The 27,432-nt window shown below is 43.4% G+C and overlaps 1 protein-coding gene across 1 annotated transcript in view; it reads right to left on the bottom strand.

Annotated features, from left to right (window-relative positions):
• clic4 (chloride intracellular channel 4) overlaps nt 1-27,432 on the bottom strand; it is a 103,428-nt gene that overhangs the window by 24,693 nt on the left and 51,303 nt on the right. Inside the window, exon 3 of the mRNA XM_055656318.1 lies at nt 12,045-12,170. Within this exon, the coding sequence (XP_055512293.1) occupies nt 12,045-12,170 (126 nt within the window). The remainder of the gene's footprint in view (nt 1-12,044; nt 12,171-27,432) is intronic.

Here is a 27,432-nt window from a genome sequence, read left to right as displayed (position 1 = left end):
TCTCTTTTCATTCCTATGTGTAAAGAAGGCTCCCGACCTGAAACGTCACCTGTCCATTCCTTCCGTGGATGCTGCCGGATCGGCTTAATTCCTCCAGCACTGTGTTTTACACAGGCATATCACTTTTGTCTTGTTTGCTGTTAGAAATCAATCTGGACTCCTTTGAACGTAGAGGATATTAAAATGTTCTGCTACTTCGTTTAAATGCTTTCCCACCAGTCACTGTAACTGGAGGCACAGCGACACAGGTCACTGGTGCTATGTGGCAAAGGTACGAACCACAGTATTATTTCCTGCTTGAGTAATATCTTCCATTTAATAACAATCATGAGACCTCACAAGGTTGGTGTATTACCTACTCTGAGATTTGCTGTGGCATAAGGTGATGCCATTCATTGGTGTTACAAGTCCTGATCTCCCAGGTTTAAGGCTGATATGGCCATTCAGAAATCACCAGGGGTAAATATAGTTAATGGAAAGTCTGGACTGCTGAGTTCCACCTGATTTTTATTTAGTGTTTATGTTGTGCTTACACTGAGTGGAGATTGATGGCTGATGTCAAATCCTGCAACAAATTGGAACATAAATCCAGGCACAGGCTGACCAACCAACGCTTCTGTGCTAAATAGTGGCTTCACTGTGGGTGAAGATGTGCTTTTATGAAGATGTACAAATTAAACTCTCACCCACTGTTGGAAAAAACAAAGTCATATTCAAAGTAAGTTTACAGTGATTTCAGTCTGAAGAACGGTCCCGGCCTGAAACGCCACCTATCCATGTTCTCCAGGGATGCTGCCTGACCTGCTGAGTCACTCCAGCACTTAGTTTCTTTTAATAGTCATCGAGTCATAGAGTCTTACAGCGTGGAAACAGGCCCTTGAATGACGCAACTTTTTTTTTCCCGTTGATTCAAGCAGACAGCACATTTATGTAACAAATGGTGGCCTGTCAAGGTCAACAGGCCTGCAAGGTGGAACAGTGCCGCCAAGCATTTGTGAAATATTAAAGTAATAACAAATTTGGATTCACTTTCAAAATTGAACATTTGACAGTTCACTTTCAAAATACCGGTCTAGTGGGTCAACAACCACCACTTTGCCACAAATACTTCAAACTGCTCAGAAAATGATATATGTTGCAGTTGATGAAAAAATATGTTCAATGTTGCCCTTTCAACCCCAGATCTTCGATTCAAGTTTGACCCAGTCTGGAACGTGTTCTAGAGAACAGTTCTAGACTACATCTAATCTATAATCAATAATGTGATTGTTTCCTTGTGGATCGTGGTTCAACTTCTAACGTAATTTACCTTCACTACAAGGAGCACAGAATCCACGCCAAATGAATTCAAAGCTCACAATTAAAAATGACCGCTCTATTTGCAGTAGGGCGTTTCACTGTCAGAAAGTTAGATGTGGAGTTAGATGTGGCCCTTGTCGCTAAAGGGATCAGGGGGTATGGAGAGAAGGCAGGAACAGGATACTGAGTTGGATGATCAGCCATGATCATATTGAATGGTGGTAGGGCTCGAAAGGGCCGAATGGCCTACTCCTGCACCTAATGGCCTACCTTTTATTCTTAAATTGTGACCCCTGGTCTGGACTCCCCCAACATTTGGAACATTTTTCCTGCATCTAGCATCTGTCCAATCCCTTAATAATTTTACATGTTTCTATAAGATTCCCTCTCATCCCTCTAAATTCCAGTAAATATAAGCCCATGATGAAGTGGCCGTCTTAAATTGCCAACCCATACTGCAAGTGAATGCTGAGTTACTCCAGCAGTTTGTGTCTATCTTTGGTATAAACCAGCATCTGCAGTTCAATTTTATTACTGCAACTGAACCTTTTGCCCATCTCAATTCAAACCAGAAGAGAATGGTTTGAGATCTTGATGCAGCTTTTTGGCTCTTCGGCACTTCACTTATTTATGTATAAATATTTAAATTATTCAATGTTTACATCGCCCACGCTTCTAGTGCTTCACAAAAGTGTATCAGGTTACTAGGATGCCCCGTCTCATGTTAAATGGGGCTGGATTCCATACTAAAAGCTTCTCATTATTTTTCATGATCCATTATAGTTGAGAAAAATTATACATTTCCAATGGTGTAAAACAAGAAAAACAAATAATTACAAGACAGTCCCTATTCGAGTTTTTAATGTGGAGAACTTGGCTTTGATCCTTTGGGAAGGTTTAATTGACGCATGGAACATCGAAAGGTCTAGACGGGATGTAAACAGGAAGGATTTGTCCCTTAATGGAAAGGTCAAAAACCAAAGGATAAATATTTAAGAGAATGGCTGAAGGTTTTGCAGGTGGATGGACTGTGAAGTAAGGTGGTTAATGAAGGTGGCATGGTGACGTTGTGGTAAATCTACTGTCTTACAGTGCCAGAGACTTGGGTTTGATCCTGACTACAGGTACTTGTCTGTATGGAGTTTGTACGTTCTCCCCATGACCTGCGTGGGTTTTCTGCGAGATCTTCGGTTTCCTCCCGCACTCCAAAGATGAACAGGTTTGTAGGTAAATCGGCTTGGTATAAATGTTTAAAAAAATGTCCCTTGAGTGTAGGATGGTGATAGTGTGCAGACTCATTGGGCCGAAGTGCCTGTTTCCACGCTGTATCTGAAAACGAAATGCAAAATTCGTTCTAAGAGAGGTGTGGGGCTGGAACTCACTGCCAGAAAGAGTGTAGAAGCACCAACCCTTATCCAGACATGAGCTCATGAGGTGATATCATTGCTAACACAAGATTTAACAACAAAAATATCAAAGTACATAACCAGTTTTTACTTTTTGTTCTGCAAGAGCACAATATGTTTAAGGTGTCCTTCAGTGCCAGAAAATTAATGGTCCATTATGATCCATGAATAATCTATATTATTAATCTGGAAATAGCAGATCTGAGTGCACTGACTGTAACGTGGTTGGAATTTCTCCATTGAAACCATCGATATTTTTAAGTAAATGCACCAATTCCACATTTCCCTCGGCAGACGTGCTTCTTGGGCGTAGGTCAGAGAGCGCCTTAGAAAACCCCAATCCTATTTTTCATTCATAATGTCTTCAAACACAATTTAAACCACACTTTCTAGATTGGCGAACAGTTATACATATTGCGCAGGTTTTAAAGTAACACTCACGTGATACATAAACACAACAGAAATCATTATAAAAGTGGTTTTAACGTGGAGCAGCTCAAAGTGAAATTCATTCCCCCTTTGAAACTGTAGTGATATGTTATTTAGTTATGTGTAGTTCCCATACATCAAAAAATCTATTTATAGCCCTTTCCGAATTAAAGTTCATTTTATTAGATATCTTGAACTTAAATCATACTCATTATTTTATTGCAATTTAAAATGAGCTCTTCAACTGCATTATAAAAGATTGCAGGATTGTGCTTTGAACTGAGATGATTACTATCACATTGTTTTTTTTGAAGACCTGCTAAAGGTTGTGTGTGAACATTCTTAGTAATAAGCAATAACATCAACCAGATCATCCCAGTGAAACAATGCAGCCAATCTGAATATGTTCCTATCTCACGTTGCCTTTGTTGGTAGTTGTGCGGGGATCCTAATTATCCAATGGATCGACTGGGTTATAATGGATCGACTGGGCTTATAATGGATCGACTGGGCTTATAATGGATCGACTGGGCTTATATTCACAGGATTTTAGAAAGATCAGAGGGGATCTGAGAGAAACATATAAAATTCTTCATGGCTAGATTGAACAGGCTAGATGCAGGATGTTGAGGAAATCCAGAAGCAGGGGGTCACAGTGTAAGAATAAGGGATAGGCCATTTAGGACTGAGATGAGGAAAAACGTTTTCAAATGGATTCCTGTTGTTGTATTTAACTTTGCACCTACGTATCGCCCATTCTTGAGGTTTCCGACAACAGTCATTTCACAAAGTGGACCAATGTAAGTAGTCAACAATTACAAGCCCCCGCCCCATCCCCCCAAAGAGGAGTTCCGTCCATGGATTGTGTGAGTGGACTCCTAACCAGTTATGCTGGTGGAGGGTCCTTTCCAATACTTCTGAATCTCTCTGATGATCACAGATATTTAGAGGTAGTCGAAATCTATTCAAATAAATTAAAAATTAAAAGCATAACATCTGAAGGATATTTAATGATCTGGTTTCTTGACCACATTTCTCACTATGTTAATAAGATGTGCTTTAATGGATGTGGGGTGGGGGGGGGGGGGGGGGGGGGGGGGTGAGCAGAGAGGGAGACTTGTGGGCATATGAGGAACCTGGAAGAATCATCTTCCCTCATGTCCTGTCAAAATAAACAGCAGGACATGATTAGTATTTCGATGTCTTTGCTTGTAAGTTTTTTTTTTCTTTGCAGCCCATTATTCCTCTTCTAACCGTGTGGTTAGATTGTCTTATTCCATTGCATGCTTTGATTTAAATGAAGCAAGATACGATTAAATTCAGGTTGGGCAGTCTGCCATGCTACTGTAACGTAAGATATTCTTTTTTCAGATTTTATCCTCTTTCCTTCATAAATATATGCTGGTGTTGTGCCTGGAGGCAACGCTAACATCTTTTGTTTTGCAACTAAGTTCCCATAAATCTGAAGGTGCTGGAATCCTGTATGTCTTTGCTCTCTCTTCCCTCACCCATTCCTCCCACTATCATCCCTTTCCCTTCCCCCATCGCTTCCAACGCCAACCGTCCCTCTGGCTTTACATTTCACCACTCTTCTCTCATCATCTGACACGCCTTTGTCTCCGTGTCTCCTTTTGTCTCCTTGGTCTCCTTTTGTCATCCCTTTGTCTCATTTTCATCTCGTGTTGTTGTCACCTGCTGATCAAAACCCCCTCAACTGTATCCACCTATCACTTGCTAAGCTTTGTCCCGCCCACACCTCTTCTCCAACTTTCTCCCCCACTACGATCAGTCTGAAGAAGGGTCTCGACCTGAAACGCCATCTATCCATTTCCTCCAGAGATGTTGCCTGACCCGTTGAAATTACTCCAGCACTTTTGTTCTCTGCAACATTCCAGCTTCTGCAGTTCTCGTGTCTCTGTGCTTCCGTAAGTCTGGCTTGATTCTACACAGTGAGAGACCGCAGCCACTAACGTCACAAGAGTTGTGTTTCCACTTGGATCATTTGCAGGATAAAAACTAGGTTACACCACAGAATACCCAGATAATATTAAGATTTTACTTCGGAGTCACGTGAGTGATTCCGTGGAGACCCCAGCTCCAGTGCGCATGCGACATAATCGCACAGCGTGCAGAACGCGGCAGCCAGCGGGAGTCGGGCGCTCCCGCATCCAAGGACGAGAGGTAAGTACTTACCTTAATCGGGCCTTGTGGTTTTTGCTCCAGGGGGAGCAAAGTGAGGCATGGTGAGCGGGCCCCGTTTCGACTCCAGCGTGGGGCCGACAGTGACGGGGACAAGGTGCCACCCGGACCGCTAACGCTGCGGACCAAAGGTGCCACCCGGACCGCTAACGCTGCGGACCGCTGCTAGGAGCTGCGCTAATGCCGGTCCGCAGAACAGCTGTTCCGTACAGCCGCGGACCGGCGGGAAATTTTAAAAAACCCGACCGGCAGCCCTGCAGACTCCTGACCAGGAGAATCACCGCCCGGGAACCGCCACAACGCCGCCTGGAAAACGGCAGGCAGCCTCTACATGCAGGTAAGGGGAAATCTTACCAATTTACAGGTTCTACAGGAGCCATCTTCCTCCAAGCTGGAACAGGTTGGAGACAGCAAAAATAAGTATGTCTGTCTCCCCAAGCCAGAGGAGGTCATGAAGTTCACCTCCAGGAGAAGGACTGCCTGCCCAACTCCACACGAGGGTCCTTATCTGGGAGGCAGCCACCGGTAGCGGTGGAGCTATTTCAATGCTCCCGCTCACTCGACACCGAGCCGCTCCCTGTGCCGCCGGTGTAAAGGGGCACTGGCTGAATGCCAAGGGAGCTGACTCCTACCCCAGTGCTATTGCACTAGCCATCTCCCTTGTCGAGGGATTGATGCAACAGTGGAGTGGAGTGCTTTGCCTCCTCCCATTTAGCGCATCCTTTATGCTCCTTTTTTAAGGGCTAAGGAGGCCAGGGCTGGGCTGGCTTAAGTGCTGGGCAGGCGGACGAGAACAGCAGTATGCCAGGGGAGCAGGATCAGGAAGAGCCACTGGGTGTCGTGGGCCACTACATGGCTCCTCCACGCGACCATCTTCCCAACAAAAGCCCTGCAGGAACAGGCCTTTCCAGAGGCAAATCCGCAGGCAGCTGGGTCTCGTAGACTCACAGACAAGCAGCGAATTCTACAGAAGGTCAAGATGTTACCACCTTTGCTCGCCTTTGGTGCTGACGCCTAAGATGTTCCCATATTTGGGATACTCGACTGAACGATGGTGCATATAGACCTGCCCGCAACCCCGAATATATGGGGCTATGCAAACCGCTGCTGCGGGGAAGAGGGAGCAGGCTATGGGACGAGCAGGACATCACATCCAACACCCAGCTGGCAGCACCCCTCGGCATCCACCAGCAATATCAAACAAGGACTGGTGAAAGCCTGGTGACCGCTGCAGATCCCCATAGTTCTTTTTAGACGGGGCCCAGAGCGGAGCCGTGGGAAGATGCGCCGCCCCACCGACAGCACCAGCATACCAGCAAACTACGCCTTCATGAAAAACAACAAGCATGGAGGTAGGTAGTCTGGTTCCTCCCAGTTTACACTAAAACAAGGGTGTTCTACTAAACTGCATGGGGAGTGGGCTAAGCATGGGATGCTGTCACAAATAACCAAAATATACTCAACAGCATTAGAGGATAAAAACGAATTCAAATTGGGCATTTTACTGCCAGTTCAGCAATGCGCCCAAAGGGCTGTTTTCTCCCTCTAAGAAAAGAGAAGTGAGAAGGCAAGCTGAACTAAACAGGCACATTACTAAACGGATTGGAATTTGTATCGAATATATTCACCAAAACTATAAAAGATGATGAATGTAGCATCATCATTGATCTAATATCACTAAATAAATCTGTTGAGTATATCCACTTTAAGATGGAGGTGGAGTTTTGTCACTGCCAGACATCTGATCTCCCTAGGATACCTATGGGGAGCATTGATATGGGAGATGCTAACTATCTTATACCATACACTAGGATCATTATAGATACCTAAATATATTTACCTGGATCATGGATATCCCGGTTAGGGCAACCATGGGAGCATATAGCATTTCATATGGTCTAAACCTCCGCCCTAAACTATTAAAAATGGCCATGAAAATATTAAGAAAACAAGCATAATCATGGCACATATTGGATGATATCCTCATATTAGGGGAAACAAAGGAATTAGCTGTGGAGCAGTTCTAGCTACGAAACAGCTCCCTAAAGCTGAGGTTCATCCCACGCCCAGATAAACCAGAATTGAAGCGTTACTACCAAGGATTATCTGGGCTTCAATAACAATTCCGTCCATATGACTGTTACTTTGCCAAGACACTTGGGTCACTATAATCAAATCATGAATGTACCCACTGAAGCTATATCACAATTAAGGTGGTGGGCAGACATATATTTGGCATAGTTTTCAGCCCTATTATCATCACCAATCCCAACTTGGTTATTTTTAAAAACCAATGCCAGTACTTTAGGCTGGGGAGCAACTAAACTCCATATCCAGCACAGGTAACAGATGGACCAAGTCACAAACATCGTTACTACACATACCGGGCATCAACTTCTTGGGATTGGTGATCGCCTATTGGGCTAAAAAGCATATGCATTTCAAATGCAGCACGTACATATGTGGTTACGGATTGATAATACTATGGTGGTGGCTTATATCAACCATATGGGGAGCATAATAATCATTATTGTGCAACAAATTGGTCAAACAAATCTGTCAATGGTGTGTCAAAAGACATTTTAACTATCAGCTGCCTATGTCCTAGGAAGCTAGAACACAGTAGGAGACACCATGTCACGGGGTACAATTTATGATTACATTGAATAGATGTCATAACCCAAAATATCTGCTAAATTTATTAAGCAGTTTGAAAGCCAGATATCAATTTGGTTGCACAAGACGGAATCACCAGTAACCCATGTATGTGACTTAGGAACCAGATTAGAGGCAGCAGCGATAGATGCCTATACGCTGGAAGGGGGAATTTCTGCTTTGCCTTCCTCCCTTCTGCCTCATCCGTCGGGCACTTCGCAATACAGATGGGATCTGTCTCCGAGATATTGAACGTGCCCGACCGGCCTACAGCCATGGTTCCCAGTTCATCACGACACGGTGGGCGAGTCACCTATGGATTTCCCTAGTGGACCATGGTTGCTGACTCAACCCAGTATCAGGCATAAGCCACCCATGCCAGGGAAACATCAAACTCCTGGGTGCAGGTTTTGAATAGACCTTACCAGGGACTGGGATTATCCAAAGGAACCATTACCACCATGTCGGCATCCCTGCGAACAGTCACTAAAAGCTAACATGGGTAAAATACTGCCACGACGCAGGGACAACGAACTATTCAACCACTGACGTATTGGAGTTCCTGGAACATCTACACCATGACTAAAAGGTGAGTTACAGTGCCGTAAATACAGCATGGAGCGCCTTATCTGCTTATCTAAAACCGCATGTCAGCAGAGCATGGGATCCCATCCACTGAAGGTAAACTTATGAAGGGCAACTATAATATAAGCCCCAAACACCCAGGTATATACCCATGTATGGGATATTGGTGTGATATTGACATACCTCAGAGAATGGCACCAGCCAGATCCCTCAGCTTGCTTAATCTATGTTTTAAAAAAGGCTCATGCTTATGGCTCTCGTACACGCTCAAAGAGTCCGGTCACTCCATAAACTAGACTGGATACATGGTGATTACCCCAGACGCATCAAGTTCATATTTAGGTCTGGTAAAATCTAACTCGCAGGTATATGGATTCGGCACGAACTAGCAGGGTCGAGATCGCCTGTGTTTTCCGTGCTGTAGTCGTTATATGGCTATATGGACCAGGAACGCCCGATTCACTGGTGGGATTCCGGGCCTACCCACCAGAGTCCAGGTTGAGTGTGGTGACCCATCTACTACTATATATAGACACAACCCACTATCTTAGAGGGAGAGGAAAGCCTATGGGTCAACCACAGTAACCCAAAACGGGGTACGAGCCAAACCACTCCAAGGTGGCTCAAACAGGTACTGAAAGCTGCCGGAATAGATAATAATACATTTAATCCCATTCCACTAGGGCAGCATTGATATCAGCGGCTGAACGAATGGACATCCCGGTTGACCACATTTTCAATACAGCAGAATGGTCAAGGGAACCGCGTTCAGAACATTTTTTATTATAAACCGTTGATAAACCTGATTTAATTGCAGGTGAATATTACAAACTGCAATATTAATTTAAGCTCAGAGGAGCTCTGTTATGTTGTTATTGTTAACAAATACCTTTCTGTTTCTTTTGAAAGCAGATCCACTGGTTGATTACGATAACACTTCCTCCCTCATAAACTTCGGCAGTGAGTGAAATAAAAACTGTTACACGGTTTGAAATCACAGACCTTTGAAGTCTTCACGGAATCACTCACGTGACTCCGAAGTAAAATAGTAAGATTAAACGAGTACTTACCAGTACGAAGTTTGATCTGTATTTTATGAGGAGTTACGGTGAGGGATTAAGTGCCCGCCGCTCCCACCCTCATTATACAGATCAAGCTAATAAACTGATGTCTCGTGATCTTTACTATCTTACTTCAAATATTGTGTCTATTCTGTGATTTCACACCGCTGCTTCGAAGTATGCCGCATGCGCACTGGAGCTGGGGTCTTCACTTAATCCCTCACCGTAACTCCTCATAAAATACAGATCAAACTTCGTACTGGTAAGTACTCGTTTAATCTTACTATTAAACCTGGATGTGATGTCATCCATCGTGGAATAGACTGTAAATACTAATGATCCAGGCTCACAACTGGAACCAGAGTTTTGTCTGCAATTCTGAGCTTGAGTTTGAGTTTGAGTTTAGTTTATCGTCACGTGTACCGAGGTACAGTAAAAAGCTTTTGTTGCATGCTAACCAGTCAGTGGAAAGACAATACACGATTATAATCGAGCCATCCAGATTGTACAGGTATATGATAAAGGGATTAACAGTAATAATGTTTAGTGCAAGATAAAGCCAGTAAAGATGGTCTGAGGGTCTCCAATGAGGTAGATAGTAGCTTGGGACTGCACTCTGGTTGTTGGTAGGGTGGTTCAGTTGCCTGAAATTACTTCCATCGAAGATCGACAATTACAGGAGATGAGGTCAGAGAAATGGGTGAGAAACATTTTTTAAAATACTTTTGTTTCTTTAGCAAACTGATAGATTTAAGGAACAGTTTGAATGGGGGAATTTGACCAACTATAGCATGTTGTTTCCATAATTACAAATGGAACAATTTAAATGCTTCTATTAAAGCTTTCAGCTATAGCACGAATCTCAAGAAACAGTAATCAGTGATTGAACGTGAGGATGAACAAGGAGGTTGGAGAGGGAGACTGCAGTGATGCAACCTCAACCATCAATGTAGAACGTGAGCGAGCGAGATCTTCACAGAACTGGATAGTGGATAGGACAGTTTTGTAGAGATACGAGCTAAACGTGGGATGGTGGGACCAGTATAGCCTGGACATGTTGGCCTGTGTGGGCAAGTTGGACTGAAGGGCCTGTTTCCACACTGTATCACTCAATGACTCTTCGACTCTATCTGATAGTGATGAATTTTATTCCAGAATATGCTCCCTATTCTTTTTCAAGTGGTGAATCTTTCCCACAAGCCAATAGAATAGCTACTTAGAATGATAATCTATACCATACGTATTTGTTGTGACGTTACGTGTGCTAGGCCTGTAAGCTGCAGCAAGTAGGAATTTTGTTGTGTCGATCCCAATGCATATAACAATTTTTAAGCATTGAGTATTAGTGTGCTATGACAGTGCATTTGATGGCACTGGGCCTGTACTCGCTGGAGTTTAGAAGAATGAAGGGGGGACCTCATTGAAACATACCAAATAGTGAAAGGCTTGTATAGAGTGGATTTGGAGAGGATGTTTCCACTAGTGGGACAATCTAGGACTAGAGGTCATAGCCTCAAAATTAAAGGAAGTTACTTTAGGAAGAAGATGAGGAGGAATTTCTTTAGTCAGAGGGTGGTGAATCTGTGGAATTCTTTGCCACAGAAGGCTGTGGAAGCCAAGTCAATGGATATTTTTCAGGCAGAGATAGATAGATTCTTGATTAGTACAGGTGTCAGGGGTTATGGGGAGAAGGTAGGAGAATGGAGTTAGGAGGGAGGGATAGATGGATAGATGAGCCATGATTGAATGGCGGAGTAGATTTGATGGGCCGAATGGACTAATTCTGTTCCTATCACCTATGACTTTATGAACACAAGATGTTCTGCTCTATTGGCGTAGCGATGTATATGACCAATTTTGCCTTCAGGGAAGATCAGTCAAGAGTTTGTCTTCTTGTTATGGCCATCAGATCCAACCAGGCCCTTTAACCAACAGATACTACATGGACTACCGATCAGCCATCTACCGTAAACCAACGTCAATCCTACTTTTTTTTACTTCCCTGATTTGATCCCCCATTTAAGCATTGGAAGCAATTTACAGAAGTCAATTAACCTACCAACACAGGGAGGGAACCGGAGCCCCCACAACAAACCCACGTGGTCACAGGGAGAACAATTGAAAGTCTCCACACTGACAACAACAGAGGTCAGGACTGAACCCAGATTACTGGAGTTGTGAGGACCCTCACGAGCTCTGCCACAATGACATCACGCACTGGTTGCCCACCAAAAGTGGCTTCTGCGAATTCTAGAAGTTTCATTGCTGCAGAATTGACTAATTCCATTTTTGGCTTGCTGCGGTAAATCACTGTACATGCACCGTGTGCTGTGCATTATTCTGCATGATGCTGCAGTTGACTTCTGCAAATCTGGGAAATGCTATCTTGAGTCCTTGTGCAGACACTTACTTAGGTGGAGCCAGGACGTCCTCAAGGAATTCTTCGATCTTATTAACATCGGTTTTCACCTCTCCGTTGAAGGTTATAAATGGTGGGTGTGTTCCAGGAGCCAGGTTTTGCAGGTCAGCTGGTTTCCTGTTAATTTAAAAAGCAAGAGAGTGTCATCAATTAACCATCAGCAGAATAATTAAACGTCCCCCTTCAAAGGCAGGCAGGGCACAAGATGCTGACACTGTAGGAATGAAGCTCAGTGCTTCATGAGCAGACTGTGAGGATGGTTCCATCTGCATTACACTGAGCCCTGATGATGTCTGAATCAGTAGGAGAGATACAGCTCCTGATCTATTATTTGGCACCTGCCTATCTTCCTGGTCGGTTGCCACCACTGCCAGCACCCACCTGCCCTTCCACAGACTGGCATCCAGTCAAAGCAAAGAGCCCAATAAACAGGGAATCACAAAGGAAAAATATAAACGCAGAACAGAAAGGTGCTGGCACATAAATAAACAAACTAAAAGAGGCAAGCAGATATTCACACAAGGACAATCTGATGCTGACAGAGATGAACAGAAATAATATAGATGAAGAGAAGCGGGGGGGGAGGGGTGAGGGGGGAAAAGAGAGAGGGGGAGAAAGAGTGGGAGAGCGAGCTGGAGAGAGAGAGCAGGGGAGAGAGAGAGAGAGAGCACGAGAGAATTGCATGTGAAATGAAATTCTGACAATTAATCTTTTGCTGTTTTGTACCAGGTTCAGAGAGCAGTGCTTTCAGGGCAATGGGTTTGTTGTTAACTCTGGAGTGGAAAAAAATAAAGACTGTAATTGTATTTAGCATGTGCACATTGTTATTAATCCTTGATGGGATTAATTGGGAGACCTCTACGAAGTTCAAAGAAAGTCTTTGAAAAGTAGCGTGGCTTCTTAAAAACTTTGGCACGCATGTAACTAAAAGATCACCTCAAAAAAATCCAAAGCAACATATTAACAGTCAGGTTTCAAGACAATTTACTGTCAAATATTAAAACAGCAAAAAAGCCCTGACATAAATCAGCAATAATTATTCAAGACCACTGAGAATAAAAAAAAGTTCACGACTGAGTAAATACAGGGGAAAAGGTGACATCGTGATCAATCCTGACATTTACTTAAAAGCCAATAAATTCAGCAAAAAAATTATATCAACAGCAGAAAGTTTCAATGTACATCCAATGGAAAAATAAAGTGAATATTCGCTACCTGGAGGTTAGGAAAGGGGAGCACTGTGCTCCTGCCTTCACTTTAACACCAAGATTCAAGATTCAAGATTCAATTTAATTGTCACCAACACGCTGAGACCAAATTGTTCTGCACATTCTTAATGCAAGGGCAAATGGAAAGGCCAATGCAAAGTTGGTGTTTAAAGTAAAGGGTCTTTTATTAAAGCTGGTCCGCACCAGGAGGCCAATCAAAGCTGATCTCTTGAGCGCGACTTTGGTACAGCTTTTACATCAGACACGGAAACATGATTAACAATAAAACGAGGTCTTGATTACAGAGTGGATGCTAGAGAAAGGCTTAATGAGGTAACAAACTAGATCTTGATTGCATAATAAAATGATTATCCACAACTCTAATTTAGTTGACAGTAGCTCCAATTGTTTGTTATGACGATGGGTGCAAGCTGCAACATAATCAATGAAGTTCCTGAAACTTGGGTTTCATCACTGCTGTATTCCATGTCTCTACCTTTCGACTTTGTCTGTGGTTTCCACATTCACCACATTAGCACAATCCACATCTCTATTTACTGGTTATTAGCCCTCACTATTCTTAGTGGAATAAATGGTGGAATTATTTATTAAGAGGTAACATAAAGATATTTAAATGTCATAAGACAATCAAAGCGGAATTTACAGTATGAAAGGGAAAGTGTGTTTGGGAAACTTGCCAAAGTACATTGAGGATATATCAAACAAGATGGAAAAAGTGGAGCCAGTAGCCGTAATGCATTTGGATTTCCAGAATACTTTGATAAGATGCCACATATGATAGTCGAACACATGGGGATGATGGTAATACACTGGCATGGATAGGGGAGCAGCGAACTAACAAAGAACAGTTGGATTAGCTGTTTGCACAAGGATTTGCAGATGTTGGAACTTTGAGCAAAGAACACGAAGTACTAGAGTTATGCCCCTGTCCCACTTTGGAAACCTGAACGGAAACCTCTGGAGACTTTGCGCCCCACACAAGGTTTCCGTGCGGTTCCTGGAGGTTCCCAGCGGTTTTTGTCAGTCTCCCTACCTGCTTCCACTATCTGCAACCTCCAGCAACCACCTGCAACCTCCGGGAACCACATGGAAACCTTGTGTGGGGGCGCAAAGTCTCCAGAGGTTTCCGTTCAGGTTTCCTAAGTGGGACAGGGGCATAAGTCAGCGGGTCAAGCAGCATCTCTGGAGAACATGATGAGGCAATGTGCCATGTCAAAACCCTTCTTCAGAATTGGGCTAATTGGCTCATTTGTGGATTTGCTGTCATCTAATAGTTACTGTAGGGATTATTACTGGGGTCTCAACTATTTATGATTTATAACTTGGATGAAGGAACCAATTCTAATATAACATTTATTTTACTATACAAAGAGAGGTGGGTCAGTAATTTGTGAGGAAGACACAGTGCCTGAAAATTAATATAAATAGAACTTAGAAAAGTATGGTACAGGATCAGGCTCTTTAAACCACAATGTCTGTACAGAACACGGTGGCAAATGACACTAATCCTTTTGTCTGCACATGATCCATTTATCGTGTATCTGTACACAGTGAAATGGCTCGATTGTAATCATGTACTGTCTTTCTGTTGACTAGTTAGCACACAACAAAAAGGTTTTTGCTGTACACGTGACAATAAACTAAAAATAAACTACCAAGATCTGAGTCAGTGTTGAAAACTATTTCTAATTTATGCACAAGGATGGTAACTAAGGGTCACTGAGTATCAATCAAAATGCAGAATGTTGGAACAGACATGAGAGTGCAATTTAAGACATTTCTGGATAGACACCTGCATATGCAGTGTATGGGGGGGTGGGGGTCATATGCAGGCAGAGGAGATTAGTTTAACTTGGCATCATTTACAGCACAGACATTGTAGGCTTAAGGGGCTGTTCCTGTGTTGATCTGTAAACTGAATTATTTGAAACACAAATTATCTAATACGGACAGCATTGGGGGTTAAAGAACAACGGCAATTCAGACAACCTTGGCCAAAACTGATCACTACTCAGTCCCACAGCCCAGAAACTATCTCCATTCTTGGCCAGCCTACAGTTCCCTAGGGTTACACAGCTTTCATTGCAAACACTTAACATTACAGAAATGTGTCTGGAAATTCAACTACTTATTAAAAAAAAAAATTCAGTCCTCCTCCTGCTTAAAAGGTATTTTGAGTTCACGATTAAAAATTAAAAAAAACTGCAGATGCTGAAATTAAAACAAAAAAAAACTGCTGGAAAAGTCAGGCAGCATCGGTGGAAAGAGAAACAGAGTTAATGTTTCAGATTGCAGACCTTTCACCACCTCTGACTAAAGGTTTTCAACCTGAAACGTTAGTTCTGTTTCTATCCCTGGATGTTGCCTGACTGACTGAGTGTTTCATCATTTTCCATTTCTATTTTGGCTTCTTAGTTGTGAGTTTAACTAACCATATTTGTAAAATCCTTTAGCACAAGAGGAAGGAAAATATGGAGCTCGTCCCATCGTTGTTTCCCTGAAAAAGAAGCATGTAGCTGGCTTAAATGTTGCTCCCAGCTGTGGTGAAAAGTCACCCAAGAACAATCTGTAAGATTGCTACAACTCTGAGATTGAGTTTTGTCCTCCCATCACACTGACAACAACAGCTGGTGATTTTATAAAACCAAACACAACCTTCTGTTTTCTGCTGCCGTACTGTTTTACCAGTTTGATTTGAATCTTGAACAGCTGTCTTACCAACTGCACCGTAGCTTTTGCCCAATGACCGCATCACGTGAGGAGAGGCTAATTCCGATGCGCATATAATTCATACCGAAGAAAAAGTACCAGCTCACAAGGTTCTGGAGTTTACGGCCATAACTCATTTATTATACGAGCCTTCAAATATCCTCAGCTCAAAAGCTAACACAAACACTAAATTCAAACAACCAACAAACGTTTCAGAGAGATTTAGACAATGTTTCAGAAACATTATGACTCATAGGATAGGTTTAGAGGAATATGGGCCAAACGCAGGTAGGAGGGACTCGTGTATAATGGACATGTCGGTCGGCATGGGCAAGTTGGGCCGAAGGGCCTGTTTCCACACTGTATGACTCGATGACTAATATTCTTGAGGTGGTCGGCACATTCAATATTCATCATACAAAAGCTTTTCCCATTCTGAAACCCTAAACTTAAACTTGTCATCAACTGTGCACTTCTATACCATGTAGTGAAATGTAATACGAGATATGAACTGAGTTTGCATTAAACATTCATAAGTAAATAATTTTGATGAAATCTCAGATGTGTTTGCAAATGCAATCTCCACCTCCGGTGTAGATTTAGCAATTTATTAGCGACTTCACAACATTATCCAAGTTACCTATGCTGCCAACTATACTGTACAAAGAACTTGGTTAGACATTCACATTGGTATTGAATTATTGACACAAACTGACCATAATTTGGCACAGATTGATATCTGACATTGCAAATAAGACAGAATAACAAATGTAAGATTTCAGATAAGTGGTTAAATAAATAGTTCTTAATGATTTTAATGGTCCAAAATTCCATAGATTTATGGAAGCTTCGATTGGATTGGAAAATAGTGAATGCAACTTCTTTGTTCAATTTACATGGAGGACAGTGTGGGATGGTGACATGAGAGTTGACAATTCTAATATTCAAGGTCAGTTTGAGATTAAGGTGGTGGTGTTGGGGCATTAATGTGGATAAATTCCCATGGCACGATGGTATCTATCCCAGGTTCATAAAGCCATAAGTGTTAGGAACAGAATTAGGCCATTTGGCCCATCAAGTCTACTCCACCATTCAATCATGGCTGATCTATCGCTCTCTCCTAACCCCATTCTCACGCCTTCTCCCCATAACCCCTGACACCCGTACTAATCACAAATCTATCTATCTCCACCTTAAACATATCCATTGACTTGGCCTCCACAACCTTCTGTGGCAAAGAGGTCCACAGAATCACTACCCTTCATAAAACAACCCACCCACCACAAGGTTATTGAGAGAAGCAAGAGAGGAGATTGCAGAAGCCTTAATGAAGATCTTTGCAACTTCCCAAGCCCCAGGTGAGATCCCAGTAGACTGAGGAACAATGTTGTTCCTTTGTTTAAGAAGGGAAGTAGTGAGAATCCCGGGAATTGTAGGCCGGGGAGTCTCACGTCTGTGATCGAGAAGCTATTGGAGAGGATACATTGTGTGGGCCGAAGGGCCTGATCTATGTTTTAAAAACAGAGGGTGACAGAAAAATAGACAACGATAGTCCAGTTAGCTTAACATCTCTCCTATGTAACATTTTTGAAGATACTGTTAAAGAAATTACAGCAGTAGACATAGATACATTTTTAGATAATCAGGCACTGTAAGTACGGTTGTGTCTATGGTAAATTGTGTTTTACTGAGTTAATCAAGTTCTTTGAAGGAGTAATGTACGCGGAGGATGAAGAGGAACCAGCGATGTTTACAGGTGGCAATTGATAAGATGCTACTTCAAAGGTTCAAATGGCAAATAAATGTGATGGTGGAGGAGGAGGTCACCTGTAAGCATTGATGAAAGATATGATGGCTAACAGGGAGGTGGGTTGGGAAGGGAGCAAAAGGAGATTGCTAAAGGATGTGGATAGGTTAAAGGGCAAGAAAATGCAAAATTGTCCATTTTGGCAAGAAAAGTAAAAAGTACTATCAAAACAGCACATGATTACGAAGCTGAATTGCAGAGAGGTTTGCATATCCTAGCGGATGATGCACAAAAGGCTAGTAAGCAGACCAACAAGCAGTTGGAAAAAATAACAGAATGTTATTCTTTATTGTGAGGGGAATTCAATATAAATGTAGGGTGGTTCTGATTCAGCTGTGCAGAGCAATGGCAAGACCAGATTTGGAGTATTGTGTAACTTTCACCTCTATTTAATCGAGAGGGTTAATGAGTTGGAAACCATTTCGAGAAGGTTTACTAGGCTTATACCTGGAGTGGGTGGGTTCGTCATATGCAGAAAGCTTGGACCGAATAGGCTTGTGCCTGCTGGAGTTCAGAAGAGTGAAGGACAAATTATTTGAAACATTTAAAATTTAGTTTGGTCTTGGCAGGATGGAATTGGAGATTAAAGGGCCTGTCCCACTGTACGAGCTAATTCAAGAGTTCTCCCGACTTTCCCCCGATTCAAACTCGAAAAACTACGGTAATAGCCACTCATAGTTACTCGGGGCTCTCGTGAACATTTTCCAACATGTTGTAAAATCTTCACGAGTCTTCACGAGCTTACCGCGTTTCCCGAGTGCCTGCCATTAACGTTACGAGCCGCTAAGAGATGTCCCAAGCTCCGACATACCCGCTAAGTACATTCTACGTGCTTACCACGAGTTTGATTTTTTTTTTTTAACACGGGAGAATTCTTGAATTAGCTCATACAGTGGGACAGGCCCTTTACACCAGGGCAGGGTGTGTACATGTGTGTTGGGGTGGGGTCATCGTCAATGAATAAAAATAAAGGATTGCCCAATAAGAGAGACATGGTCATTTTCTCCCTTGCAGAGTCATAAGACGTGGAGAACACAAAGTCTTTGAATATTTCTTACAGAAGAATTAGATAAATTTGTGATAAGCAAGGGAGTGAATACTAACAAGGAGAAGGCAGGAATGCAGAGGTGAGGTCACAGTCATATAATTCATGCAGCCGACTCCTTTCCCAAATGCATATCTTTGCATATTTGTACATTAATGCTACAAGACATGTCAGTGGGAAGCTTTACTCTGCTGTGCCTTGTGTTAAATGTCTTGAGATTTATCAATGCTGACACCGAGTCACAGCTAGAAACACATCCATTCCAGATCAGAGAATCCTAGATCACAATAAAAACAAATGATTACCAAATTACACGTGCGGATAAGTTAATATATAATAGCATGGTGCTGTCATTATACTAAGCTTTCAACCTGTCATTGTGGAAAGTGCTAAACCAATGCCCACTCTAATGGCAGTTTCTATTTTAGTTCACTCAATGATTACATTTTCCAAACAGATGGTCTCTCTAACATACAGAATCTTACCGGCCTGTCACTTGAATTGTATCGTCACTCAGTGTGTGGGGTGTTTGGATTAGAGTAATTATATGTAGACAGTAAAATGAAACTGAAAATGATCTCCACAGTTCATTGTTAACTAGGGTTGCCAACTTTCTCACTCCCATATCAGGGACAAAAGGTCAAAATAAGGGATAAATTCCCGACGGCAATTCGTTGACCAACTTGGCCATGGCTGGGTGAATGATGAGGTGCTGGACTGCACACAAAGTCCAGCCGGTGGGCCAGCTGATGAGTTTTGGCCCGGGCGCCGGACTTTGCGCGTGACGTCGCGTGGCCCGGGCCAAAACTCCTCAGCTGGCCCGCTGGCTGGGCTTTGTGTTCTGTTGCACGCAAAGTCTGACACCCCATCCGACTCATGAACTGATGATCGGCCATGAGAAGGAGGGGTGGTGGTTTTGGCGGTAAGCGAAGGTCTGAAAGTCGGACAGCTGGCCGGGCTGCCACCCGACGGAGCCACGGGCAAGGCGCTGCTGCTGCACTCCATGGGATGCACTACGTCGGGACAGGTGAGGTTGAGCCGGAAGCGGCGCTCCAACCAGATAGTCCCCTCGACCTGAGTAATAGCAGTCAAACACGGGACAAGGGCGGTCCCATATGGGACAAACCAATTTAGCCCAATATACAGGTTGGCCCGGTTAATACAGGACAGTTGGCAACCCTATTGTTAACCCATCAGAACTTCTCCAAATTGCTTCGCCCCACATTAGAAAGACTTGAATTGGAATTCTGTGAAGTTGAGCATGGAAAATGTGGTCATTTTTATTAGTGTTGTAAATAAGTGTGCCTCATCACAACAGGAAATATAAAAAGAGTTCTTACATGGTGAATAATTACATTTGCGTTTTAAGGGGGAATTTAAATGAGGAAGTGATGGTGATTTTATTTTGGATAGGAAATTAAATGTAGGCAGTCTGGGGTATAGCTCTATCTTAGCTCAGAATTCAGTCAGTATGGAAAGCTTGGGTGTCGACAAATCTAACATTTTCTAGACAGTCAGAATCTTTTTAAGACAGTCTGAACCTTTTCTAGGCAGTTAGAATCTTTTTTTTTTGACAAACCTTTTTTAGACACTCTGAACCATTTTCTTGGGATGGAGAAATCAAATACTGGAGGGTGTGGCATAAGGTGAGAGTAGTTGTGCCGGACAAAGGGTGCTGAATGCCAGGAACACGTTGCCAGGGTTAGTGGTTTAGCCAGATATGATAATGAAGCAGTGATATAACAATGTGTGCAGAATAATGCAAACAGGTCCAAACATAAATATATGCTTGCGTTCTGTGATTCCATTGATAACATTCTTGCCTGAATCCAGAAGTCCTAGTCACATTCCGAGCTGACACATGATTTAACTGTAGGCAGTTGTAAATAAACGCTAAACCTGTCCTTTAACATGTTCAAGATCGATATTAACAAGTTGGATGTGAATGTATGAGATGCATTTTTAAAGCTTGAGGGCCTGTCCCACTTGGCTGTCTTTCGCGCACCATTTACGCGACCTGCTAGCGTGTGGGTAGCGTGTGGGTAGCGCATGGGTAGCATGGGGACGGGCACATGGAGTGGTGTGGAGGAGTGTGGACTTCGTCCTGAACGAAATCTTCGCGCTCCACCGGCCTGACACGTAACTGACAGCCAAAGTGGGACAGGCCCAAGACTCAGGCGCGGCGCAACGTCTCACCTTCAACAGCAGCAGAAGCAGGCAAACGATCGTTGAACTCAGCCTAGGGCTCACGGCCATTACAGATCCCGATCTGCCCCCACTCCTACTCCCAGAGCGGGGCCAAGAAGATTGAAGATAGACACAAAATGCAGGAGTAACTCAGCGGGACCGGTAGCATCTCTGGAGAGAAGGAATGGATGACGTTTCGGGTCAAGACCCTTCTTTCAGACTGAAGAAGTCTCGACCAGAAACATCATCCATTGCTTCTCTCCAGAGATGCTGCCAGACGCTGTTACTCCTGCATTTTGTGTCTATCTTCAAATGATGTCACGCGCTCCAGACGGCTGTGCAGGCGCATGATGACGCGCGCGATTCTCGCGGGACCGTCACTACCGGCCTGTCGCGATAATGACGGCACAAGTGGGACAGGCCCTTTACAGTCGACATTTGTTCTTAGTGAGGATTGTAGTCTTCTGCCACTGATCAAAATTGATCAGTTGGTAAAATTGACCGAGAGACAGTAGATTGAATCATAAAAACACACGAGGAGATGATATACCCACTAAATAATAGAGACCTAGGAAGTACTGAGCAACAGAGGAGTTCTGGAATGCTTGGCCAAAAGCAGGTAGACAAGGCAATTACAAAGGCAGCGAGGATATTTTCCTCCTTTAGCTGGGACAAAGAATATAAGCACAGGGAGGTTATGGTACTACCATATCAATTATTTTTATGCCAGAGCTGGAGGACTGTGTGTAGTTCTGGTCAGCACTCTATGAAATAATATGTGCTTGAGGGTGAGATGTACACATAGAGTAGAGAATGAGAAATGTATCCTCTCAACAGAGGTGTCCTTGACTAGAGGGCATGGTTTCATAGGAGAGCTGGAGAGGAATTAGGGAAGACTTTCTTTCACCCAAGTCTGCCTGCAAGTGTGGTACATGCAGGTACTTTCACAATGTTACAAGGTATTTAGATGACCCATTGGAATGTCCTGGCATAGAATTCTACAAGCTGAGTGCGGGGAAATGGGATGGACATGATGGGTTTCACAAGTGATGGGAGCAAAATTAGGCCATTCGGCCCATCAAGTCTACTCTGCCATTCAATCATGGCTGATCTATCTTTCTCTCTCAACCCCATTCTCATGCCTTCTCCCCATAGCTCCTGACACCCGTTCTAATCAAGAATCCATCGATATCTTCCTTAAAAATATCCATTGACTTGGCCTCCATGACCTTCCACAAATTTACCACCGTCTGACTAAATAAATGCTTCCTCATCTCCTTCCTAAAAGAATGTCCTATAATTCTGAGGCTATACTTGGAAACATCCTCTCCACATCGACTCTAGCCAGATCAATGCTGTAATGCATTTATGATTCCTTGGGAAAGTTACTTGATGGAATTCCAGCTCTATGTCCCTGCAGGTTTGACCACCCTGCTAGTGTGTGCACACACAGTGTAAGGCCACTGCTGCCTTCACATTAAAATGATCTGCCAGCACACTTTGTTTCAGCTCCAACGGGAGAAAAAAACAGCTCTGGATGTGGAAATGTCATAGAAATCGCCCTCTGGCATTTGTCAGAACATTTGGTGGGAGAGAATCAAACTGATTGGATTGAATAGTAAAAACAGGGTTCAGCCAACTTTGGGCCCATTTTGTTGAGTTCATGTATTTTCTGTTTTGAAAGGCTACATTCCTACATTAAGAATCTGTCCACTAGATTCAACTTCCTTATTCATGGAAATAAAAGTTAGCTTTTGCAGGGATAAAAAATGTCAAGAACTCCAAGGTCTTTTTTTTTAAAAACACAATTCAATCGCCCCCATTATGCGACAGGCTGAAGTAAGGTTGTACGAATTGACCACAATCAGAATAAAGTGAGGATTTGGACACTTGACCCAACATTTGCTGAATGGGCTGTGGTCACTGAGGGAAAATTTGATGTGTTTATTATGTGAAAGAATTTGAGGCTACAGATGGACTCAGTACTTGTACAAAGCTCTCCACTACAGAGCTGTGAGACTGGTATGAATGAGCTTTCTGTCTTGCCTGTGCAAAGACCAAATGGTGGAATGTGTAATCTGATTTTGTGGCTGCTGCACCACATATAATTTCCACCAAAGATTAACATGTCCACAGTACATATGGCAGTGACTTTCAAAACCAGGAACCGGAATCTGCTTCGTCTCGAGTACAATATTGAATCAGAACTGGATTCCGTCTCTAGAAACTCTCAGGGCAGCACGGTGGCTCAGCCTGTAAGGTAGAGTAGATATCTTACAGCGCCAGATATCCAGGTTTGATCCCGACTACGGGTGCCGTCTGTACAGAGTTTATATGTTTTCCCCGTGACCCGCGTGGGGTTTCTCCGAGATCTTTGGTTTCCTCCCACATTCCAAAGGCGTACAGGTTTGTAGGTTAATTGGTTTGGTATAAATGTAAAATTGTCCCAAGTGTGGGTAGGATAGTGTTAATGTGCGGGGATCGCTGATTGGTGCGGATTCGGAGGGCTGAAGGGCCTGTTTCTGTGATGTATCTCTAAACTAAACTAAATTAAACGCAGTGATTTTGCTGCATTTTTTTAAAAAATGAAAAACTTAATGTAACGATGCCAATGTTATTCAAATTTTTACAGGGCACTTTCTGCAGATCTGTTCTTCTTAGCCAATTAGAGGCATGGTTCATAATGTTTCTATGTATATTTATTGTGAAAGTTCCAAATATCATTTTATAAAAACGCAGATCACCTGTAAACTAGTAACATTCTTTTAAAATCAGCCATGAGAAGGGATTACTTTATCCAAATGATATATTAACCTCCTGGGCAGTGTGGGAGTGATGCAGGTCCCCAACTCAGAAGTGCGGGGGAGGATGCAAAAACATAAATCATCTGTGGGGGCAGAAGTCAGATATTGAAATGACTCCAACCAGATCCTGCAGAAGTTCCACCTTCGATTTGATTAGAAATTCCTGCATCTTCAACTAGAACTAGTGTACGGGTGATTGTTGGTGGGTGCGGGATCGGTGGGTCAAAGAGCTTGTATCTAAGCTGTATCTCTAAACTAAACTAAACAACTAAACTAAACTGTGGATAGAAATGGATGGTAAACATTTGTCTTGATACCCTTCATCTTGACGAAGGCTCTCAAACCGGAACGTCATTGTCCATTCCCTTCCATAGTTGCTGCCTGAACCTCTGAATTCCTTCATTTGGTCCCTTATTTATGCTCCAAAGTGGTGAGATTGGAATTTCACAGCATTTCCAGGGAGAGGTGCAACATTTAAAGAAGGGTCCCGGTCCAAACCATCACCAGTCCATTCCCTCATAGATGCTGCCTGACCTGCTGAGTTACTCCAACACTTTACATGCAAAGAGGGCACCCACTTCAAATGTGAGCCAAATGAATGACCCTGCATGAAAAACAAAATAGTCCTTCTTGAAAAATCTTCCTTACAATGTGGATATAAAACTCATTAAGTTTATAGCATTAACATTAAACGGTTTAAACCACCACATTTCCCAAAAACTGCAACTGTTACCACAAAGAAAAACATTATGAACCTTAGGAGCACCATCATCTGCAGATTCCTCTCCAAGTCATACATCATCCTGACTTGGAAATAAAACAAATTTTCCTTCATCATCTCGAGGTCTAATTCCTGAAACTTCCTTTTTCAATACGGCTCCGGGTTGACCATCACTAAAAGGAATGCAAAGGTTCAAGTAGGCTGGCTCGAAGGGCTGAATGGCCTACTCCTGCACCTATTGTCTATTGTCTAGGTTGTATCCCACAATTAAAATTTGGGATGGGCAATAATTCCTGGCATTGCCAGCAACACCCACATCCTTAAATTGAACAAACAAAACAAAACTCACTTGTACACAGTGGAGGATAACAATGCACCTCTACTCAAATACAGCAATAAAGGAGGCGGTCAAGAGCAAAAGGGATGTCATATACCTGCTGATGGAAAGGACTTAGTCTTCTCTCTCACCTGCCTGCTGCCTTGAATCTGCTGGTGCTGTTCTGACTATGCCCACATCCTCTTCCCCTCCCTCATCCATCCAGTCCAAGGGGAAAACTCATCCAAATTCCCACGCAACAACATTCTTTCCCTAGGTGACTCCCATCTGGTCGTGAATGTTGTGGAACATGGTCTTCTCAAATGAGGTCCTCAGTGACTTTTTAACGTAAACAATCCTTTTTGGCGGTGAGATTGGCATCAGCATTGTGTTTACTCCTAATGCCGTGGGACTTTGTTCGGAGATGCTGTTGATAAAATGTTGTCAGCCACAGATTTGGTATTCTCTTTAACAAATGTCAGTAAGCACTTTGGGTGTTGAATCAACTCCTTGTGGGTGGATATTCCAAACACAACTCCTTTGCCAAGATGCCATTTTTGAACAAGCGCACTTAAATTATCCTTTCAGGGCAAGATCTCAATTTGAGGCAATCTTCCCGCGCACCCCTACCCCAACCCACAGTCACTTTATTATGGTTACACAAGAAAGCTGGAGAAACTCAGCGGATGCAGCAGCATCTATGGAGCGAAGGAAATAGGCAACGTTTCGGCCCGAAACGTTGCCTATTTCCTTCGCTCCATAGATGCTGCTGCACCCGCTGAGTTTCTCCAGCTTTCTTGTGTAACCTTCGATTCTCCAGCATCTGCAGTTCCCTCTTAGTCACTTTATTATGATGCTGACCGCACTTCACCATGAAGTGATGGAAGTGTAAATATATCACAGTGTAGATTGAAGTTATTAGTCCATTCACTAATGTCTTTGCATTCTACCCACAAAGCTACAGAACCTCTCTTCTGCCATCACCAACTTCAAAGCCATGCTTGTTCTATTAATGCAATATGTGCATAGAATATTATATGCAGTGCCGTGGTATTCTAGGATACTTCAATAATACACCCATGATTTAGCTTTAAAATAAGAAAAGATTAAAGAATAAAAGTTGAAGGGTTATATTTAAAAACTGTTTGATCAATGTAGGTACCAATCTTCTTCAACTGCACAAAGCATTATTTCTAACGTAAAATTATTAGCTGCACCCCGAATCCAGGAATATCCTGCCACAGATCAGATTGTACAGACAAATGCAGAAAGTGCACTGGTCAATTGTTTTTTTTATGGTTAAAGCTGTTCTCTGCTGCAAATTGTGTTCAACATGGTTTGGAGATTCTTCTTTTTTATTTTATTTATTTTTTATTCTGGGTTTTAATTTATGCATTGTGGGGTTTCTTTAAATATATAATTTACGATGCTTTTATTGAGTGATATACTAAGATGTTATATGTATACCCGAATCAGAAGCCATGGATGAACAGCGAGGTCAGGCTACTGCTGAAAGCACGGGACACCGCTTTCAGGTCAGGCGATGCTCGAGCCTACAGTTCATCCAGGGCTAACCTGAAGAGGGGCATCAGGAAGGCCAAGCACTGCCATAAGCTCAGGATTGAGGAGCACTTCAACAACAACTCCGACCCCCGACGCATGTGGCAAGGCATCCAGGCCATCACGGACTACAGACCCTCCAACATCACCCCCACATCCAGCGACGCCTCCTTCCTTGAGGAGCTTAACCACTTCTATGGCCGCTTCGACAGGGACAATCTAGAGACAGCCATCAAGGCTGTGCTACCTGCCGATCACCAACCCCTCACACTCACCCCCTACGACGTGTACGTGGCACTGAGTAGGACTAATGCACGTAAGGCTGCTGGCCCTGACGGCATCCCCGGGCGCGTGCTCAGTGCCTGTGCTGCGCAGCTGACAGACGGCTGGACTGACATCTTCAACCTGTCACTTGCCCAAGCAGTTGTCCCCACTTGCCTTAAAGCCACCTCCATCGTGCCAGTGCCAAAACACTCCACTGCGGCAAGCCTCAACGACTTCCGCCCAGTTGCACTTACCCCCATCATCACCAAGTGCTTCGAGAGGCTGGTCCTGGCACACCTCAAAAGCTGCCTACCCCCCACACTGGATCCCTATCAGTTTGCCTACCGCAAGAACAGGAGTACGGAGGATGCCATCTCAACGGCACTTCACTCCGCCCTCTCCCACCTTGACAACAGAGACACTTATGTAAGAATGCTGTTCATCGATTACAGCTCAGCATTCAACACCATTATTCCATCAAAACTGATCACCAAACTCGGTAACCTGGGCATCGACCCCTCCCTCTGCAACTGGATACTGGACTTTCTAACCAACAGACCCCAGTCTGTGAGGTTAGACAAGCACACCTCTTCAACCCTCACCCTGAACACCGGCGTTCCTCAGGGCTGTGTGCTGAGCCCCCTCCTCTACTCCCTCTTCACCTATGACTGCACACCTGTACATGGTACTAACACCATCATCAAGTATGCAGATGATACAACGGTGATTGGCCTCAT

This window comes from Leucoraja erinacea, chromosome 26, assembly GCF_028641065.1.
Source record: "Leucoraja erinacea ecotype New England chromosome 26, Leri_hhj_1, whole genome shotgun sequence".
Classification (NCBI taxonomy): Eukaryota; Metazoa; Chordata; class Chondrichthyes; order Rajiformes; family Rajidae; genus Leucoraja; species Leucoraja erinaceus.
This window is presented reverse-complemented; position numbering and strand designations above follow the sequence as displayed.